At 45.7% G+C, this 22,842-nt stretch overlaps 1 protein-coding gene across 1 annotated transcript; it reads left to right on the top strand.

The window, feature by feature from the left end:
• The first annotated feature begins 7,212 nt into the window (after nt 1-7,212).
• Nucleotides 7,213-9,925, top strand: LOC149352234 (uncharacterized). The gene is made up of 5 exons (XM_089581397.1): nt 7,213-7,371; nt 7,609-7,670; nt 8,270-8,365; nt 9,325-9,351; nt 9,818-9,925. The coding sequence occupies exons 1-5, from the start codon at nt 7,275-7,277 to the stop codon at nt 9,884-9,886; spliced, it is 351 nt and encodes a 116-aa protein (XP_089437523.1). The 5' UTR covers nt 7,213-7,274; the 3' UTR covers nt 9,887-9,925.
• Nucleotides 9,926-22,842: the final 12,917 nt, after the last annotated feature.

Below are 22,842 nucleotides of genomic sequence, written 5' to 3' on the forward strand. Positions count from 1 at the left end.
AAGTGCTCAGAGAAACATGGTACCAGTATAATGAAGCGCCAGCGCATTCTCCTGGACTCGCTGCGAAGCCTCTCAGTGCAAGGTTTCCGCTACAAGGAACAGGTGGACAAATAAAAAAAAAGTTATTGCTTTCTTTAATTCCCTTTCATTCAGTGCAAGATTTCCGCTACAAAGGAAAGGATGCAACGGCCCCGTGCCATGGCCACAAATGCATTCTTCTTAGATTTCTTTCTTTGGGGATACATAAAAAACGAGGTTACATAAGTGAGCCCGCCAGTTCCGAGGACCTAAAGGCCAGGATCATCACCGAATGCGGTGGAGATGAGTCTGCAATGCTAAGGTGGGTACTTGATTCCGCGCGTGAGCAATACATATGTGTTGCGGCGGAGCGCCAGCATTTCCAGCCCCTCTTGTAAAAGTTATTTGTTCCTCTTTTACACCTCCTCAGTTTTTTATATTCTGTGGAAGGACATTTGTATGTTTGTATGATGCGCCCACGATCGCTCCGCTTGCACGGTTTGGAAGACGGAGGGTCTCTAGGCTCGCCTGGGGTTGCGTGAGGGCCGGATCTGCTCCAGAGATGGAACTGCGGAGATGGTGGCAACGTCGCGGCGCTGAGCAGTGAGATGGTCACTGTGATGGTAGATCCTACCGTCGGTTTCTGCGGCTGACTTGGGTCGGCGGAACCCCGATCAAGGACCAAGCACATCTCACTGCGAACACGCTTCTTCTTCTTCTTCTTCTTCTTCTTCTTCTTCTTCTTCTTCTTCTTCTTCTTCTTCTTCTTCTTCTTCTTCTTCTTCTTCTTCTTCTTCTTCTTCTTCTTCTTCGCCTCTTTATAATGGCACATACCCACGTGGGGGGATTGGCCAAGGTGTAGTGGTATACATAAGAAAATTTTCATAGCATTAAACGTGAATTTTGAAAAATGTATTCATGAAAAACGACAGAAGAATATTTGAAGTGAAATAACAAAGAAGATTTTGGGGAGAATAATAATAATTAAAAAAAAAAACTCCGAGACTTTTAAAGGAGTTAGCAAATCAACCTACCAGTTGCAATTATGTAATCATGGAGATTCCCACAAATTGAACTCAATGCAAATCCTTTGGTGCTCGCTCCGAACGATAACAACACTGGCAGAGATAACGGGAGCCCTAACCAGGAGAGAGGGACCTCCAGGTAAATCTTTCTCTGAAGTGCGAACTTTGGACAGTAGAGCAGGAAATGGTCCACAGATTCAACGACCCCGCATGAGTCACATAGGTTTGTCGGAGACCACCCACATCTGCATAGGTATAAATTTAAACTGGGAATCCTGCACCGCAGTTGCGTCATTGATACCTCACACTGACTGGTTTTACACGAACGGACGTTCCATTTATACGCTAAGTGCTGATAATCAGCAGTATTTAGTAGGGGATCGCGTAACCTGGCTGATATGTGTTGGAACCTCTGAAACCTGGAGATCGCCAGCAGACTGAAATTCGGGACGGTATGCGTTACTGGCCCGTCAAGAGCTGACCTTGCTAAATAATCAGCCACTTCGTTGGAATTAATGCCTGCATGACCAGGAACCCAGACAAAACGAACCTCCTTTAAAGTGGACGGGACAAAAAATCGCAGGAAGCGGCACAAAAAATCTTTTTGGGAAGTTTCAAGGGAGACTAAAACTGACAAACAATCAGCCAGGATGATAACGTGAGATATACATGACACGGAATTTTGTGCACGGCCATTCCAAGAGCCAAAAATTCCGCAAAGAATATGGGGATATAATCTGGGATGCGGGCAGAATAGCTCCATGCCAAATCCTGCGAAAAGATGCCAACTGCAGCTTTTTGGCAGCCGACGGAGGCATCAGTAGAAAGCACCACATGATGGGGGAATTCCGCTATATGACCAGAAAGAATGCCGTTTAAAATGTTTGTGGGCATGTGTTTCGCATGAGATGGGAAGATGTGGTCAAAATGGAATTCCACTGCTGCCGGCGTGTCGTCAACCCACTGCAAAGAACTGAGATCAACACCAATCGGGGTTAAAAGTTTCTGCGTTAAGGTAATTTGTGGCATTTGATATCGTGGCCAATGATGGTAAAAAAATAAGGCCTGCTGAGACACAAAAATAGGAGTACTGACATTAGTCATCGGGTCCAACGACCTGAGGAAAGTTCGCACCGTGAGTATTTGAAAGCGGGAAATTAAATCGGGCATACTGGCTTCGAGATAAAGCAGGGCGTTTGAAACTGATTTTGGGAGACCAAGGCAGAGACGTAGAGCACGCCTTTCCAGTAAGATTAAGGGTTGAACCTTGTAGTTTGCGCTACCAGAGAAGAAAATGCAACCAAATTCAAGTATAGGTCTTACATAAGCTTTGTAAAGTAACAATAATGTGTCGCGGCGCATCCCAAACCTTTTATTGGCGATTCGTGTCAGCCGGCCTAGAGCGCGTTCTCCTTTACGCACGTTGTTCTTGATATGAAGGCTCCAATCTTTACTGCACAGCTTCCTCTTCTCTCCGTCTGCACGAGTGCCCTATCCACATCATCAGAATCAGCATGGTTCAATGAGAAAAGTTTGAAGGTGAGTGTTAGATCTACATTTATTAAAAAACTCGCAGCGGTAAACAACGCGATTATAGAAAAAAAAACATACAGAACGACTGCAGACAACTCTACTGCATGCGTTTATTTTTCGTCGTCCTTTTACGCTCCAATGCATCATCATAATCAGGTAATAAAAGACCGGCATGTATAGGTTGTGCTTTATTAGAGCGCTGTACTATCGTTCTTATCGAAACGTGCCATATTACGTCAAATTCGTACTCTTCCCAGTGATTGGACGTTTAGACTCATCGGATTTCAGTCTGCTTATTCTCCTCGTCCACTATTCACTAATCTGCGGGTGCACGCTCGTATATGTGCGTTTTTGAGCTTTAATTGGTTGAAATTTTGGGGGGACTCCCGATTTATTTTGTGATTTAACAATTCCAGTTTTCGAACCTTCATCACCACCGCATGTTGCTCTTTGGACACCGAAGCGAAAAGAATGAGCCACCACCGCCATCAACACCACCTTCACAGGGCGGCAAAAAATGTTGCGTTACTACTAAGCGCCATGACAGCAATAGGCATTGTTTGGTAGCAATTGCTTCGTCGACATGCCGTTGGCCTGAAAAGCCCCTGTACGATCTCCAAATCGGGATGGTACCCAGAAGAGCTGAAAATGAAGTAAGGCTAGAAGATATGAAACGGGAGTGATCTCAGAGGCGCATCTGCACGGAGAACGGAAAAGAACGCAGTCTCTAGGCTTGAAAGAGAAGACAAACCGGCATATTGTAAGGCCTAGATAATGGTTGCCTGTCTCAGAGTCATCAGCGCAGCATATCGTAGCAAGAGGTTTGAGTCAGGGGTGGTCGAGACAGTTATACGAGACGTCTTTTGGCCGTTGTGCCGTAGCGACGCCGCGCGCTATCGCTCCTGAAGAGAAGCACCCTTCGCTGCAGACTTTCGTAACAGGGTCATCTTTTGCCACGCACTTGCACTTTCAAGATACGCCTTTTGATCTCTTTCCGTCCTTGAATCTTGGCTTTTCTGTGATGCGTTTAGTTGTGTAGGCGCCTTCTGTCCGAGCTGCAATTCTATCACGAATTCCTGGAATTTTGGAACAGCGGAAACGTCGGTAAAGGGAACACGAATCAAAGTAGTTCAACGATTCCGTCGTCTCCAGTTCGTCTATACGAGAAACCTCTCTCTTTTGGGTAGCGCTACGAATATGACTGGAAGGCAGCGATGGTCGCAACTATGCGTAAGGAAGACTGCACTGTCTTCCTTAGGTGTTGCGTGCAGCTTCCTTCATAACAGTATGCCTTCGGCTTAGGTGTTACAGAGAGGACAGGCTATGACTGCCTAACTTGCGATTTCTTTTTTTAAGGATTATATATGGAGTCTTTTATTGCAAGTTTGCGAATTGTCCCACCACAGTAAGGATTGCTTATGAAGCTAAGCTTTCTGCTGCAGATACTGGTAACTATTTGAAGCGATGTTTCATAACAATATGCCGATAATGCCCAACAAAATCTTGGACAAAAATTTTCAATATTGGAAAATTGTAAAGTGGTGTTATAGAAATATTGAAGGTAATGACCCATTCTTTCGAAGTGTAGCAAAATGTTCCTTATAAAGGTTTTCCATCGTTCGCATTGAGCAGCTAAGATTGCCGTAAAAAAACCAATGGTGGACGCTTTTGAATATAGCAAACCATTATTAACAATAAAAATGAAAGCCTGCTGGCGGGAGATCTGCGGATATATTGATTGTTATAATTAAATCCTGCAATATAGGAAAAAAATTGTGTACATAAGCTTTTTCCCGATCAAAAAGACTTTTGTCCAGAACTGTTGGGCGCGTTCGACTTCATCAGCGGTCTGTTATGAACAGCACACAGCACGCTAAAAGCGTTATTGAATCAAAATATTATTGCGAAGGTGAGCACCGAGGAAGCTAGCGGTAAAGGACGTCTCTGGTCCACTTCTACTCTGATGTTAGTTTCCCCTTTATTCTGTCCTTGTATTTAAAATCGGCATGATTATTTTTAACTATGAATGTCACGGCAAGTAAATACCAGAAATAACGCTGAGGTAGGCCGCAACGGTGCTTACCAATCATAACTGTCTGAATAAGAAATAAGAGTGCTGCCAACTGCAGGAAGCACGTAATATTTCTTTTTGGGTTGCATTTAGATTATCCTGACACATGTGACACATGTCGTTGTTAGTTCGGACGTTACATAAACACACAGTCTGTTGCGCACTCCTTGCGCTTCTTTCCAATGAATAATTGCTAGTCTCCAATGACTTCCTTCAATATAATCGCAGAAGAGCCAACAGATATCAGGAAAGCAATGATGAGGCGCTAATTCTGGTTGTCTCAACGAGCTGGCATCAACGGTTAAGTGTACAGACGCAGCAAAGTCTTAACCGCAGGTGTGAGTAAAAAAGCCTATGTGCTGCTTATGGTCCATTTAAAGCACTACAATGATTTTGTCTTATTTTCTGGCGATTAAAAAGCAATGTGCACTCGAGTTAATACTGTACTTAGAATTCCATTGTAGCGCACATCAGAAAACGTGGGAAATAGAACATAGGCCGCGCAATATTGCAGGCTGTCAACCTGCGCACCGGCGCTGAATTCTGACACTGACGTGATGCTTTTTATGTTTATTGGCCAGACGATGTGCGTGGTGCATTTCGATCGTCGATGCTCAGTTAGAGTGTCTAATAAATGGCGTACTGCAAAAATCTTGCAAAATACGGTGAGAATATATAAATATGGGAAATGGGTGCGTGAAGGTTTGAAGACGAAGGCGGAGCTGATTGCTATATGCAGCATCGACATGTCGGAACGCGGGTTACTTCATAGTTCGAAGCATTTAGAACACAATAAGGCAGACAAGACACGATAAGAAATCAAGTATTTTTACAAGAGAACACGACCAACATCACCTTAGGTTATTGACTAAGAAAAAAAAATAACTGAGGGAATGCGCATTCAGTATCAGCAATAAATAAAATAAAGTGGGACGATGGCGATAAGATTGAAACAGTGGAAGGTGGAAATAAGTAGAGAGGGCACAAAGCAATTCACACTTAATGAGAGATTATATCGTGAAGAGAGGTGTCGTCGTTAGGATAAGATGATCAACGACATCTACAAGTGTCGGTTTACGCCCCTATGCACGTGTCGAGTCAAGTGGCTGCAAAAAGAGATATACGCAAGCGTTCACATATCTATATATTTGGCTTCATATAGGCTTCGAGTTAAGACGTGGCTTAGGTTATGAAGGTGGGTTGAGGGTGCCATATTGTGCACCCTACGGAAATTTGGAAGACATGGTAGTGTTGCCACTATTGCTGCACGCTTCCTTTAAAGTTCGAACAACAATATATATTATAAGGATATATATTTGTGTGAATTGTGTAGTCAGGTGTATGTTTTTTTATTTGATCTAGGCCCGTATTTTCATGCCAACTCAAAAGCAAACACCAAAAAGAAAACGATTCCGCAGTTTTTACCTTTCGTTTAAGGCGCCGTATGCTAACAGTGCTATAGGGCAGTTTTTGAGGCAGGCGTACATTTAATAACGCGAAAGTATTGCATGGCTTATCGGCAACGAATCCCGGCGGGGCACAGACCAGCAGCAGTGGACCCAAGAATATCAGATGACGTCACTGTGTGCAAAAGCGAAAATAAAGTTACTTCCCACTCAACAGGAAACCGAAGAGACGATTTCCAGTTTACGAGGCGAGCACGCAACCCCCAAAGCCACGTTACTTGGCGAACAAAGGTGAACCGAGTGCATGCGTTGCCTTACGACTGTATGCTAATGCGTAGGTGTGTCGTGAGAAACAAACAAAAAAAAAGATATATAAAAATTCAACGCAAATAAAAATAAAATACAATGCTTTAGCATTCTAAGCATGTAACTACACTTAAGCGCCCTCCGTAATTTTTCATGTCGCTTACTATTGTCTGAGTGCACCAGAAGTTGCTCACAGGACATCTTCACGCGCTACCACGTCTTGTTGTACGCTGAACAAAAAAAAAGTGTCAGATTTTGGCTGACACATGACATTTTGCAAAATTACGTTCCAACACCGTATCTGATCGCTATATTCCTAGGTAGCTCTCCGCAGTACAGACGACTTCCGCCAAGGACACGCATCGGCGATCGTAGTTATCGGCTGTCTCCAAATCCGCTGTCAGATGTTGGCGTTTAACATATATGCACCGCAAGAGATACAAAGAGGACATTTTCCTCCTTCCTACTGGCACTGGAGCGAAAATTTTAGAAGTGCACATATTTAGCATACGGAGTAACCCCAAGACATATGACAATAAAGCACTGCGTAATGCTTCATAGTGTTACTCTGCGGCGATAACCCATTTCTCCATTTTAGTGTCTCGTGTGCGAGAGAAATATAGATTAGGAATGCCCTTCACGCTGGCTCACAAAGTGGCGCAAGCCCTGCTTTCGTCAAGTGCGGGAGAAGAACATCTCCAGCTTTCCCATTTTTTTCTTTTTGTTTTTGCTGCTCAGATTGGACAAGGCGGAGAAATCACGCGAGCGCTTCCCTCGGTTATCAAAAAAACTCCGGGTGAAAGATAGAGACCTCCAAGGTTAGGAGCGGACGGGTGCTTTATAAGCAGTCCTTACGCCTGGGCTAAGAAGCGTCAGCACAGGAGCACAGAGCGGACTCCCCTCTCCACGGAAGCAATGAATCCGAAAGCGCTCGTTGCCCTCATGCTGGTCGGCCTCCTCGGCCTGGCCTCTGCGGACCATCACGAGCACCACCAACACGGTTCCGTCTGCGGTACGTACCGGCGATATTTCTGTGCTCTTGGCTTGTATCCTGTAACAGTGGCCGTTGTTCCTAGGCTCGGGCTAAGAAATCTGTGCCTAGGCGTCCCTAGTGCAATTATTGCAAGGCTTATTAATGCCTTCTTTTCCGGCCTTAAATGCACGGAAGATAAGTTTCGTTATTGAGATATGAGCACAACGCCTGCAGAAAGGCTGTTTCAACATATTTTTCTTTTTTTTTTGTTTGCAGCCTTCGAGGGCGAAGCGCAGATCGCACTTGTCGGATGCATCCAGGAGCACCTCGATGAAGCGGTCTGAGTCTTTATTAATCACTTCTTTGTAGGGAGCTTTAGCATAATTGCCAGCATGAGCGAAAGGATCGACTTGTTGCAATACCCTTCCCTAAACCACATCTTGCGACGTACGGCCTAGTGTACTTTTGTGCTCGCTGGGAGAATGTAAGGTGCTATCGCCAAGAAGAATGTCATGGCTGTATTTTAATTCTCAAGCGCACAGCGTACGTTGGAGCAATCATGATGCAACGACGCCGAGACAGCGCCGTTACCACATGATCACAACTAAGTGTTAATAGACGTGCCCCTAAGTGGCAGCCCCGATATTTCTAGTTAACGAACGGGACAACCAGACATCAGCGGTTCTGTAGATATACTACTCGTTACTTTACTTTTCTCCGTGCTTGTAAATTATTTGTCCCATTACGCGCCTTGTGTCGCTCGAACGGTGTTTCAAAGCCATGTACTACCATCAGTTTGTCGGCAGATATAGGTTTGATAACATGTAATTTTCGTCTTATATTTACAGAAGAATACGGACGGCTTCGGAAGCTTACCATATAGTGTTTTTACCTTGTTAGAAAAGAAACTGCCTAATATGCTTCCTCTTCTTTTTAGACTCGGACCAAGCTGAACGCAGTGAAGGAACGCCTCGAATGCGACCAGCTTCACTGCGTTTTCCAGAAGATGTGTGAGCGGAACCAGGGCACTCTGGTGAGTGGGGCCTTGTGGTCTGATTTTCTCGGTTTTTTCTACTTCTGTCAACAGGCGACAAAATTGAGGGCATACTATTTTGCATGCTTGCCAGTTCCGACCGAAAGAGTGATCTTATTGATGAGGATACCTATTTTCTGCTGTTGTAAGTGTTGTCCGATTTTTGCGAGAAGGCTACTATCGAGTCCCTTGTATTAAAGTATACAAAGAAGCACATTTTTGGTGGTATTCGTGCCCAAATTTAAAAAAAAACAGCCTTCCAGAGTGAATTCTCCAGCCGTGCAGCGCACGCGTGTGAAATGACTAATGGGTACATGCAGGAACAGCGAGCACAGACATTCTTAATAGAAGCCAGTAATGCTAAGTACCGTTAGTCACACCATACAAGATGTAGCACAACCGAAAAATTTCTGTATTCTACCTCATTTCGCGTTCCATAGGGCCCAAAATTTTCAAGCTGCTTGTTCCGAATTATAGCATCATGATTTCATGCCGCTGGGTCTTGCGCGGGTTATACATCCTTCAAACGACCTTTAGAATAAATAACACCGTCGGTTATAAGAAAACAATGCCTGAAATCACATTGAGGCGAGTGGCATTTATTATTCAGAGGCTTGCAGTGCATGGGTGTTCGTCAGGCTGCTTGCTCTTCACTACCTGCCATCGTTGCCATTCATGAACATCCCTTTGGCGGAAGGATTTTGCAATGTCAGTGGACGTGTTGCTGTAGGCCAGCAGCTTCAGGAACTTGACGAGGCTGAGCTTCAAGAACAAGCCTTTGTTGCATAGTTGCGAAGCGTAAAAAATGAGGCTTGGCACGTTTTAGGGGGCGAAATTTGGAAGGTACGATTTAAAAATAGATCAATGGAGGAAGGTGGTGCTGTAGTGTCAAGTTCGATTTGGAATGTGTGCAGCGAAACGCACTGACTGTCGTGCAACTTCTCTCCTTTTCATTTCAGGAGCACTCTGGAAACGAATTTTTCACGGTAAGTGACCTTCTGTGTCTGCTTTAATTTTTAAGCTCTGAGGAGCACCACGAAGCAATGTCATTGTTGATATCGCGAAAATAATGAACCGGATATCATCAGCAAAAGGTAGACCAAACACGAGTAGCCAGTAGCTAGCAACCACCAACCAAAAGCAAGCCTAGCCGATTAAAAAACATTATATTTCTATAAAGGAAACGATTCGTATTGTCTCCACGAAAAGTACAACAAAAATTAAATTAAAAAGGCAGCTCTTGATGTACGGTTCTTTTAGCTGGAAAATCTAAAGTAATACGAACATTCTTTTCCGTGCATAAAAGCTTCCCTGTATTACCAGACCACGCTCACTGCGTTTGTGTTCCACTCCAGTTCTCGAATTACGAAAAGCAGAAGGAAGAGATCATTTCGTCACCTTTTTCAGTGTTTTCCTTGCCGCCTGATTTCCTTTCCTTCCTTCTCTGTTCAGGATGAAGAGAAGGAGGGCTTCCGTAACGCCATCTCTGCCTGCCGGGAGAGGGCTCACCCGGCTAACTAGTCACAAGAACTCTAATAAATTTCATTCACAACAAAAATATCACAGAAAAGACTGCTTCGATCCTCATTAATCAAAGGGTACTCTGAGCTCCGTTTTGGCGGTTAGCTTGACGACGGATCTCCAGTCCCTGATAACAGCAAAGGCTGGAAGTGTTCGTCAATATACGCATAAAGTCTCCATTCTGTACTCCATGCGAACAGTCTTCACGTGCCTTTTTAATGCGATTTCCGCCGATTTCCGCCGATTTCCGCTGTCACAAAAATGGCTGAGTGGTCGAAAAAGGTCTCGAGACAATGTGAGGTCATCCCAACTTGCCCCATGGTAGGTGACAATCTGGCCAACGGATTGTGAGCAATCCGTGGAAGGTGGAAGTTGAATTGATAGTTGTTTATGGAAGGACACGTGACTTTTTGACGTCGTCACAACCCGCCCACTAGGTTTTGGGCAACCTTATTCCGAACAGCACCCATGATAGAACTTCCAAATCAAAAACACGAAAAAAATGTGATGTATGCAAATGTCGGCGGCCTCAGGAGCATAGCAGATGCCTGCTGTGCTGGGACACAGAAGTTGCAACAAAAGCTGCGACGAATGTGTAAACTAATGCGATGACTTGAGCGTTTCCATAGTTCTATATATATATTTTTTCAGTATATGATCTTGAGCTTTTCCAGAACTAATGTCAGACACATGCTACCTGATTCAGATTCTTTCTAACCCCTGTACCGCACTGCGGCTTGCGGGATGGCCTGAAATTTCTCACGCCTGTCATGCCTGTACTCCTGGTGACGAGTGAACCTTGCAAGTTTACTGCGGAGCGGAGAGGACAGTGACATGCGCGCCTCCACAGAAAAGACGTACTTTCCTCGGGAAAGCCACGACAGGTACATCGGGAGTAATTGTAATCAAGATACACATGCGCGCACCGCGTTTCATGACTCCAGCTTTGTTGATCCTACTCTCTCTCTCTAACGTACTCTCTCTCTCTCTAAAAGTAGCGCTTTTTTGCCCGCTTGTTTTAAGCGCGGTGTGGTTTCACGCAGAAAGAGGACGCTTCTTTCGATGGACTCGCGGTATGTTCGATGCTTGCAAAGCATGAGCGAATGCAATTTTTTTTGAACGCTTGCTTTAAGCGTGGTGCGCGCTCACGCTTGCCATCCGTGACTGGCGATCTTTCCCCCTAATGAGGAGTAAACGCGACATAGAGGATGTTTTCTTACTTGATGCGGCATTCTGCTGTTCTTTAGACCGCCGGAAATCATTAAAAAGATCTGAGAGAAGATACTTCGTGTCGTGCCGCGTTTGTGAGCTTGCTGGCTGCTTGTAAAATACTGACCCCCGCCATTAAATAGCCAATTACAAATATTAACTTTAAGTTGTTTTTTTCTTGCATCTATGTGCAAACAAAATCTTTGTGCACTGGTAGAACGTGACAAAAGATGGCTAGCTTTTTCGAAATTCAGAATGCGGTTTAGAGCACAATTAGTATGTAAAAAATTGAGACATCCTTTCATTAATTCATTGGCTACTCTCCCTATTTAGCACTTAACAGCACATATTGCGTGCTTACGCACTTCTAATGAGCGGCAATGCGTCCCTGTATGCTATGTCGCCTGGAAACGACTCTGCCTTCACAGCAACGCGTTTGCTCGGTTATATATTGAATAACAAGCAGCTTTGCAGAACTTAAAAAGTGGCCTATTTGCGCCTATTCACTGTCCTTGCCTTTATATCTTAGCATAAGCCTAAAATTTTAAGATAAAGTTAAACATTTGTTTGCGTTAAAACAGTGTAGTTTTCTAATAATATCTACCTACATATATATGCACTGCCTAGCTAATGAAAGTAATTTAAAGGGATGTCATGTCGTTTCAACATCGTTTCATTTCAGCACTGCTATGTACGCACATCGCTCAATATTAGCTTCGACAACCAAATCCCGTAGCCATTTCTGCACGTATGCAATGTCGACTATACTGGTACATCCTATCACTGCTAGAACAAAGCTGTGCAACTGCCCGGAAGCAGCCGAATACGTAATGCCCTTTAGGTAATAAACGAACAAACAAAGCACCAAGGCTTTTTTCAGTGATGTGTCGGGTTGCAAGTTAACGACTTAAAGGGGCTGCTTGCCGCATACGAGCTGCTTTATGTCGCCCGACGCAATGCACGGGCCAACGACGTCCGCGGGTGAAACAAGGCAAAGATAAAATTAACGAAACATAGTCATACGTGATAGAGTGAACCTTTGACAAATTTCATTTAGTGAAGAAACTACAAATTCATGGAAATTGTATTATTGCCAGAGCCTCGCATTGCGCCTGCGGTGTTAAATATGTGTTATACACGGCTCAAAACTCAGTAGCATTGGAAGAATGAACAGGCTTATATTTCGGTTTGGTTGTGACAAAATATTTTACTCACCGTTGAAATTAGGGCAGTTTCTGCGAACCTCAGCCGAAGGTATATGTCGCTGCCAATGTGCGAAGATTCCGCTAGGAATGCCAGTTTCGACATGCTTCGTTTTAATGCTCACCGCACAGCTGCCACTTGCAGAACATTTTCTTTGGCATGGATTTGTACACATACCGGCTGAGATTCATAGATCTCTAGTTTAGGTGAGTTCATGACACCAAAGAAAAACTAAAAAATGGTCGCGAATCGCTTAGATGATCAGAAAAAAAAACGCTGTTCGGAAATTCGTAGTATTTAACTGTATATACATCTAAGAATATGTGCTCAGCGCGGAATCTGAGAAATAACCTTCACTTAGGAAAAATCGTTAACCTGGGCATCGTAGTGGCTAGGACCCCTCATGTCAATCTGAAAGCTTTCTTACTAAGGAGCCCTAAGTAAGGTCGTCCTTGGTGCATTCATAGAGTTAAGGCAGCTACTAGCTCCCTTCATGCGTCCTTTCGTCGCTCCTGGCCCTAGAGGAGAGCTTCACCTCACAACTGCCAAAAGTGACTCCGCACACTGGCGCGGCGCGGCAAGACGCGACGCAAGGACGCGAGCCCGGCGTGAGCGCAGTTGAGCGGGCGGGAAAAAATGGCAGCGTGGACTAAACGCTGCGCGGGCGACTAAAAGCAATTTTTTAACCGTGCATTTGAATGTGCTTTCGATGAAGTATACCTGTATCCTCCAACAGCTAGGTCCCTTTTCGATGCAGTGAATCCTATGGAAGTGTGCTCAGACAAAGAATTTGTGTTCAGATTCCGTACCGGTGCGGCTCGGTCACACTTGGGCATTCGGCGGCGAGAACGAGTGAAATCCGCCGCCGCCGAAATGCTGCCTTCTTTACAGCTCGCGGCCTTCACATCGCCGCCCGTGGCTTACAGAGATATGGTTAGAAAAGAGCTGAAATCGACGCTACACTCCATAAGCGTATGCATGCTTGCGTACGCTAAACGCAGGTATTTTGCGGGACGTTAGGCCATTTCTCACAATCCCACTTTTAGTTCAGCGTATGCACATAGCGACGCAACGACATGGCGATTATGTGACTGTTCCCATTGCATCTGGTAAACTCGTTTTCCGCCCAGCTCAGCTTAATAGCGCCATCTCGTTGTTAGGACGGGAACCGTTTCTGCCAACAAATGGACGGCCCTCTTAATCCTAAAACCGGCAGAATCATCAATCTAAATAAAAAAAAATTAAGCCAATTTATCACTCATACGTTTCCTTAGAGATGTGGTGAGACGAAGCGAGAGACGGATGGCCCATTTATGACCAGCGAACGCATTGAAAAAGGCAGTAACAACGACGAATTCAGACCAAATCAAGGGGTCCTGCTTCGAAGGGCGCCGCCATGTTTGTCGCCACGGGAATGGAACTTCTTACTCAGCGTCCTATTGGCCGATGGTAATCGGCGGGATTTTTCCGGCGGTATAGATGGGTCCTGTACCGATCAGCGCCCCTGTATATTAGTAATCAATTAAAGATTTGTGCGACGAAATATTTTTTTTATTGAATAAGGACGTTTGCGTAAAGCTTGCGACGCAACCTTCCAACCCAGACGCGCGGCATGCGTTCCTTACTTGAGGAGAAGTGAGGAGAGCTTTCAGAGTAATCTGGCTGCCTACATCGAACATTCACGGAAAGGAGGCCTCGCGTAATGTTAGGAAGACTTTGAAGGAAAGGAAGCTTTCAGAGTTTACATTCCGCGTGTTCGGTTGTGACAAAAGAAAAGGGTTTAAAAAAAAACCCTCTGAAAATGCTGTTCAGAGAAAAATTCAGATAAAATTTTTCAAAACTCGCTTCACCCTCAATTCGACCATGAAAAAGAAGAAAAAATACTAGGTGCCGCGAATACCTAATTGTAGTATATTTTTTGAGAGCTAGAAAATAGTGCTCTATCCGAAGAGAGCCAAATTCCAGAAATAGATTTATTTTTTTGTACAAAACATGTACAAAAAGACAGAGAGAGCACTCTTTAAGTCGTGAACTACCACTTGAAGTTCATTTTCTGAAAGTTAAAGAAATTGTATATCAACAGGCTCCAATACCTAAAAATCGATTTTTTTTTTGCTCGCTGCGCTCTGCGTAATTTCATACTTTTTCGTTTGCCTACAGGTTTGGCTCACAGTAAAAAGCAACTGCATAAGTTTTAAAAATCGACTAGCTGGAAGAGGTAGAATATATGAAACTTGCCAGCGAAGCATGCTGTGTCATTTTATGCTAGTAATAAAATTGATGACGTAATCGCTGATTAAAAACGCGACGGCCTTCAAGCTTCTCTGCAGCTCACAAAACCAAGTGCCGGGCGCTTGATGACGCCATCGAAATTACTGGGACACTCTAAACGCATAAACGCGTGCTTTTAAGAAACAAAACCAAAGCCACCGAAGGTAAAGCCCGCCGAACGTTGCTTGGCAACATCCAACGAGGCACGGACTGGTGCTGTTACGGCAGCGGACATTTGAGATCTTACTTTCCTTGATGACACACCTAGCTTCCCCACAGCCTTTCAGTGCATCGAGAAGAAGGCTAAGATTCAATCGTCGATGACGTCACAATTTTAAATGGTAGTGTAAAAACACTTGACATGCTTTACATAAAGCCTATATTGATATGAATCCTTCAATATCACGGACTTCTCAAAAAGTGGCGCAGTTGCCCTTTAAGTCACTGCAGTAAAACATCGGTGATCCGAACTACAACATTTTTTAGGAAAATCTCCTTAGTTGTTTTTTCCAGGCAACAACACAATGTTCAAATTCTGGCCCATGCTAGTGGGATTAACTTAACAGCACCATAGATAATACTGCGATATGGCCTTACAAGGTTATAGTTTTCATTGCGATGGCGAGGAAGGAAAATTTGATCATCGGACTAACTACGCAACTGCAGGACAAAGACCTCTTCCAAACCTCTAAAATTAACCTCTAAATGTCCTATTGCCGCAAACTTCCTAATCTCGTCCTCCCACCTGACTGTTTGGTGCCCCTGGTACGCTTGCCTTCCGTTCGAATCCATTCCGTTGTCCTAACGGACCATCGGTTATCTTCCCTTCACAATCCATGCCCCACTCATACCCATTTATTCATTTCAAGTAGGTTGCCATTACCTCGCGTTTGTAACCTGACCAGTTATGCTGTCTTCCTGTCCTTTAGCGCTACTCCTTCATTTTCCTTTCCATAGCTCACTGCGCTGCACTTAATTTCAAGCTGTTTCGTTTGCCTGAAGGTCCCTCCCAATGGTTGCGACCGTTGGGACACAACTTCATATAGTATCAGCAAGCTATTTGTCTGATTATCATTCATCGTTTGAACACTACGGTCGTATTCATCGGGAATAGCGGAATATTCCTTTTACAGCGAGATCCTGAGTTCCTCTATTTTACCTCTTACCATTTACTCATTTACGTGACTCATTACGTGTTCCTTCTTTACTAGATTCCCCATGCCCTCTTCAAATCTAATTCGAGACCTCGCCATGCTATGGTCATCACATCTCACAATGCCCAGCCCCATCTTGCACGATGCCAGGACGCGGGCAAAATATGATGTATTTCTTTTGCGATCTCACCATTCTGGCTTTCCCAAGTCCTCTTCTGGTTTTCCCGTTTGCGGAAGATGGTATTGTTACGGCACTGACATCCGAAGTCGTTCATGTAGCTTGCCTCAAGCCCTATCACCCACCCTCGACATCGCACGCCTAACACGCACCGGGACGTTGCCTTCAGCCGAGAGGGATAGTGTTACCGGTGAACTGGTTACTAAATAAGTGGACGAATCGTGAACGAAGAAGTGGCGGTGCGCTGAACGACGGCGACGTTGACAGTGGGTAGCTGGGCCCTCGGAGTCTGAGCTGAGTGCTGGCCATCTCAGAGCAGCCGCCAATATAGACTTACCACCGTTAAACCCCCATAACAATATTATTGACTCGTAAACTGTTTTGTTCTGCGAGCTCTACTATAGTAGCTCTCCCCTGCTCCTCGTAAAACCTATGACTGCTTGTCTGTCCTGTCCTCCACTGCCTGGTCTCCTGCCTGCTTCTTGCCTAGCTTCAAATTGAACTCACCCGTCAGTACAGTGTGCTGCGCATTTACTGTACTCATTACAGATCCTCCAGGTTTCTGCCCAATAGGTTAGTGTACCGATAAGATACAGCTGCTATACAATGCGTTTCCCGTAGCTTTAGCCAACGATTTCAAAAAAGCGGCCCTCCACTACGGCGTCTCTCATAGCCTGAGTGGATTTGGGACGTTAAACCCCCATAAACCAAACAATAAACCAAACTTTGCGAAGCCACCTGACAGGCAACAAAATTACGTTGCTTTCATCCACCTGCGATGCACTGCTTGGAGTTGTTGGCCTTGCAGGTTTAAAGCAGAAACAAACTATGAACGTACGCCCAATTCATGCTCGGAAACTCCGTTCTAACCGCTAAAGGTGGGTACCCTTCAGATGTACGCTGGCTATTAAGTACGTGCTAAAATTTGTATCGAAGTTCGCCAGCCAGAAGCGTGGTGAGACAACGGGAAGATTGGTTAACAAGTGCAGTTCTACATCTCAATGCACTGCTTCACTGCACTTCAGACAAACGCCAGGTACAGATCCTCGTCAAGCCTTGTCTACAACCGGAGTGCCTTCTGCACGCAGACTGTCAACTCTTGAAGAACTGTTACTGGGTTAAGGAGTTTTCCTTCGGCATGTAAAGGTACTGACAACGTTACTTATCGTAACAAACCACCTTCAACTCACAGCATGCAGAAACGCCACGAAAAAGTGTCATGTTGAGGCTTCCGCAACACTTCAGCAGGAGTTCCAAATCTGCCGTCATAATACTGACAAGGTGATCAGAGGCCCTCTCACTCGTTCGAGATTTAGTCCGCGGTGACTTTTTTGTCCTTTTCAATACTTAAAATGTTCTGAAGAGTTTGCTGCTTTCATTGTTCGATCAGTGACCGAAGAAAAGTGCAGAAATATATTACAACCCATAAAGAGCTGTTCTGGCGCGAAGCCGACTGTAGCCGGAGACAACCCATGAACGAAACGGCAGATGCCCCTCAAAGGCAGCCCACGAAGCAATGATGTGGACCCTGTCATAACGTGGCGGTGAACCGCTGCCTTATGCTAAGTACGGCAAGATTAGTTCACAGTAAGGCTTATGTGATTAACCACAGATTTATTGTCATGTCAATAAAAATCGCTGAAGACATAGGCTAGAGTGAGGGGCATTTACCGCTTCGTTCTGGGGTCGTATCCGACTATGTATTTAAAAACACCGGTGTTCCACTTAAATAAGAGAGAAGTGCATATGTGTATTGTTACCTAGCTGTTTTCACTTGTTTTTTTCTTCTTGACACTGGGGTTGTTGCGCATACCTCTTTTGGTTTATGGGGTTTAACGTCCCAAAGCGACTCAGGCTATCAGAGACGCCGTAGTGGAGGGCTCCGAAAATTTCGACCACCTGGGGTTCTTTAACGTGCACTAACATCGCACAGTACACCGGCCTCTAGAATTTCTCCCCCAAAGAAATTCAACCGCCGCGGCCGGGATCGAACCCGCGTCTTTCGGGTCAGCAGCCGAGCATCATAACCACTGAGCCACCGCGGCGGCAAATACCACTTTTCAGCCATGAACTTTTATTTATGTTTTTGTTTTTGGGTCCGATGACTTCGGTTTCGCGGAATTACATTTTTTTCGGAGATAATTTGCCGTATTCCAAGTACGGGTCTAATTAGATCATTCATGAGGTAATTGCTTGTTAACGGGATGCTCTTGTTAAAATAGAAATAAAGATAAACATGCGTGGATATTGTGTGCACAAGGGCACCACACATATCGCTGAAGAAACCGACATTTCTTCCCCGAGAAATAACTTTCACCGAAAAAACCTCCCAAAATGGCGTTATGAAATAAACACCGAAAAATACCGCAAAATTTCCAGACAGAAAACAGCGGACAGTTCAAGCCCTACGTATACTGCGACAGTCAGTGTGTGTCTCCTCCTGGCCCTGCTCCCTTTTTCGCTGGTTTTTCTCGCTTGACCGTGCACCAACTCGCCAAGCAGATCTTCGCTTCTGAAATGCGGAACACACAGCGGCAAAATTTCTTTACAAAAGCGCGCTCATTATCAATTCACCAACAAAGCTTAGGCTATAGCTGTGTATATATGCTGGACCTCTCATTCGTTGTTTTATTTTTTCACAATTCGGTGGGTAAAAATCGGGAAATATATTTTAGCCCGAATTTAAGAAAAAAAATGGGCTGTTCAGCAAAAATTTCTGTAACTTGGTTTTTCCGGGCTTTTTTCTGCAGAAAATGAGTGTCTATCATCAGCGGTCGTCTTTGTTCGGATCACAAAACGTCCTATTCTTTTCTGAGAATTTCAGAAGTAACATGAAAATGGCAGGTTGTGTGGAAAACTTTTTACTGCATCAGATCTTTTTTTCACCTGTCACTATTAATTCGTCGCGTGCACTAATAATCTCGTAAGTAGCATTGCCGCAGGACTGCAAGACCTGCCTGCCTTAAACGCTGCGAAAACAAGTCATTCAACACCACTGCGTCCATTTTAAATGCTCAAGAGCAGGAAATTTTTATCCTGGGTAGCGCTCGATCTATGATATCGAATAAGTGCCAGGTCAACAACCTTGTTTTGGCCTCTGGTTGTCAGCACACGCTGTATCTCTCGATTCTATCATGCCGAATTGTTTTGATAGAGGGTCTGAAACTCTTAAACAAAGGCAGATTGCTTTAGATTCGTTTCAGCCCCGGGTCTATATTGTGACCTACGGCGGGCTCCAGAAAAGAGACAGATGGTTTTAAATAGCCAGCTAATAATTAAAACCCGTAATTAGCATTTCATGTTTCTTATATAGAGGGACTGTTGTATTTACAGAATTGGAGCTCGTCATCCAAACAGGCAAGCTAATTAAGGCTGTGGTTTGGGCAAGTTGATAGCCATTCGTTTTTAAGCAGCGCGGGAAGACAGGACAGACGAAAGAAAAAGCACGCGCTTGTGTTGCGTGCTTCTTTCTTTCGTCTGTCCTGTCTTCCCGCCCTCATTACCAATGACTAAATCTGAGAAAAAATTTCGGCAAAAAATTTGTTGTAGGCGTTAAGAGGCAAAATAAGTAACCCTGTAAGGCGGCTTCACTCCGCAACACAGCTGCTGGGAGCACCGCTGACTTACGGCATATTCCAATCGGTGATCCCGAGCAAATTTCCTGCGCCGCGAAACTGAAGAGCGTGTTTCAAACTTTCGATGCTGAAATGGATTCAGATCCGTATTCGGGTTGTACTACGATGCAGTGCATGATCCCTAGACTTTCTGGACATCTTGATTAGGAGAGCTGCTCCGGATCGCCGAATGGAATACGCCACTAGATCACTCCGCCCTGCGCTTTGTGTCAATCTGCTGAATTCGTCTAAGGGCCACACTGGCGAACACGGGTTGCCGCTCCCAGCTTCGCATTTATCAGCGCCCTTGTGGTTCCCAGCCGCGTCGGAACGAAATGCGTCCTGTCATTGTGTTTGCGATCCGGCCTCAAGATGATTGCGTGGACGTTGTATTTTGTGGAGGCTGCAAAATGAAGGATAATGCCATTTTCACTTGTGGCGTGTGACAACGTCGGCCTCGGAACGGCGTCGCAAAGAATAAGTGGACACCTTGGTATATATGTAACTATGGACAAATGCAAGCGTCCGGCAGCGCAGTTTTCAGCTGCCAAGGGAGACGCTGGGCCAAGAATGGCTGAGCATAAATGACAATGACGAGGAGCAAAATGACTCAGACCACATGAGGCCTCCGTGCAAGGTACACAGCTTCCCGAAAAACACTGCGAAATGATGTATGCAGGAGTTATTCCTTTGCCGCATTGGTCAGGAAAAGCAACCTAGTTCTGACTATCTCCACCGCGATTTCTATGCTCGAAACAGCCACCTGCCGGTGCAGTGGCGCTTCGCTTAACTGCTGCACCAAGGTGCGGGTTATGGCATGAGGATGTTTTCAGTAACGACCACATCACCAGTTAGCAGACAACCGGAGATGATGCAATGAGGTAGAGGGAGATGGCACAGTTAGCGAAGAATGAGAATTGGAATAGATTCGCCAGTGAAAGAAGAGAGCTAGCGCATTTACTCTCTATCAGTACAACAGTTGATCGCCCCTAATTTTTTTAAACAGTTTTGCTTACAGGTTTTGTGGCGACAGCGAGGAGATCTGAGCACATCTTCAGAAAGATGAGCTTGGAACAACCATGCTTGTGTTCGTAAGAGCAAAGCCAGAAGCCAGCATTCGGCAAATAGCGCAGTGAGGTTGCACTCAACACATCAGTGTGGAGCGTCCTTGTCACGCACTGCAGGCACCCTTTTCATGTTAGTTTGATCCAGCAGCTTGAACGCAGGCTCAAGTTTCATAACTTGGCCCACTTCCATTTACACAGAGATCCTGATTTTGGACGTTTTTTTTTTAATTTGGGCGGATGAAGCACAATTATTCCGCAGTTCTTCTCTCAGCCTGGAATATTGCTTATAACTGTGCCCATGTGAACCATCACTGGCTTGAAGCGAGCAAATACCAATAAAGCGGGCCGTCACAGCGTGGTGCGGCATATGGTGCCGAATCATAGGCCCCCATTTTTTTACGAGTCACTGACTGGGAGAAGGTAATGCAAATAAATTTTGGCAGAAGTGGAAGATTTCAGTGCAGACTCTCCTGTCAAAATGCTCAGGGAAACATGGTACCAGCATGATGGAGCGCCAGCGCATTCTCCTGGACTTGCTGCGAAGCACCTCAGTGCAAGGTTTCCGCTAGAAGGAACCGACGGACAAATAAAAAAAGTCATTTATTTCTTTAATTTTCTTTTATTCTGTGCAAGATTTCCGCTACAAAGAAAAGGATGCAACCGCCCTGTCCCATGGCCAACAAGGCATTCGTCTTAGACTCCTTTCTTTGGGGCACATAAAAAACGACGTTTATATTACTGAGGTCACCAGTGCATAGGACCTAAATGCCAGGATCGTGACCGCATGCGCTGTGTTTCAGTCTGCAATGCTGAGGTGGGTACCTGATTGCGCCTGTGAGCGATGCATAATATGTGTTGCGGCTTCATTTACCAATCCTAATTTTAGATATGACTCCATAAATTCCCATTTTGCTGCTAAAGCGACAACATTGACAATTTGCATGAATTCAGGGAGGGAAACAGTCGATTACTTTTTTTTCAGTCAGGATTTGAGTGTTATACATTTGTTGTCGACGGAGGCGCTCCGGTTTCTGGAGACAAGTGCACAGGCGACGCCGGCCGTTCGAGTCCTGCAGCGGCCGCCATTCTCCGAGCACCGGCGACCACGCTCCCCTTCTTGGAAGAGCAGCGGGAGGCCCAAGAGGCGCGGAGCCACATCTGGACACCGCTCGCCGGTTGCCGTGGCCCCCTCAACATCCGGTCGGAGAGAGGGACACGGGCAGTGCCGTTAGAACTCGCTTGCGGAAAAGGACATGCGTGCTGTGCTCCGTCTTTTCTGTGTTCTTATGTAACCTTCGCAGGCTAATAAACCTATCCATTTGTTTTATCTGGACGTTTGTTGTGTCGACTACATCAACTACATCTTCAGAAGTGGGATTGAGACTGCCTTGCAAAACTGGCGCCTTCACCGAGAGCTTCGACCACGTAAGCCACGATGATGCTCCGATCGAAGCCAACGACGGAAGGTCCTGCGAGCAAGGTAGCACCACGACCGGGCCTTTCAACGGACAGCGACGCGCCCAACGATGTGGGGGCAAGGGAGGCGGCACTCAGCGAAAGCGATACTCTACGAAACGACGAGGGGCAGTCAAATTCAGGGCGGGGATCCATGAACGCCGACACGGTAGACGGCCACGGACTGGACAACCCCAACGGAAGAGCCCCCGGGGCCTTCGACTTCCAGGCGCTGATGCAGGCTGCGGTGCAGACGGCAGTACGTGAGGCCTTGCAGGGAGCAGCCCAGCTTCTGCAGGCGGCCCAAACGCCACATCACCCACCGACGGGAACATCAAGCGTCGTGGATGGACGACTGGCCACGGCAAGTGCACAACTGGTGCCAAGTTATGACCCGTCATCTAACGACCAGCCAACAGTCGAAATGTGGCTGAACAAGGTAGACAACCTGGCTGCAGCGTACGGTTGGAGCGACCAGCAAACGACGTGCTTCGCACTCACAAAGCTGCAAGGCGTTGCCAAGACGTGGTACGACGGCCTGACGAATGTCCAGCGCACTTGGGCAGAGTGGAAACACGAGTTGAAGAAGGCATTTCCGTCAGCATCCAGTTTGCAGCACACCTTCCGGGACATGGAAGCACGCAAGAAACAGCGCCACGAAAGTATAGAGGCGTACTTCTACGACAAGCTGGCGAAAGCAAGGCGCTGCAATGTCGGCGACACGGCCTGTATTGAATACCTGATCACTGGACTCGACAATGAAGATCTTGTGCGGTCCCTCAGCGTCAGAGACTACGCCAGCCCC

This window comes from Amblyomma mixtum, chromosome 3 (genome assembly GCF_055824585.1).
Source record: "Amblyomma mixtum isolate Tamu chromosome 3, ASM5582458v1, whole genome shotgun sequence".
In the NCBI taxonomy this organism is placed as follows: domain Eukaryota; kingdom Metazoa; phylum Arthropoda; class Arachnida; order Ixodida; family Ixodidae; genus Amblyomma; species Amblyomma mixtum.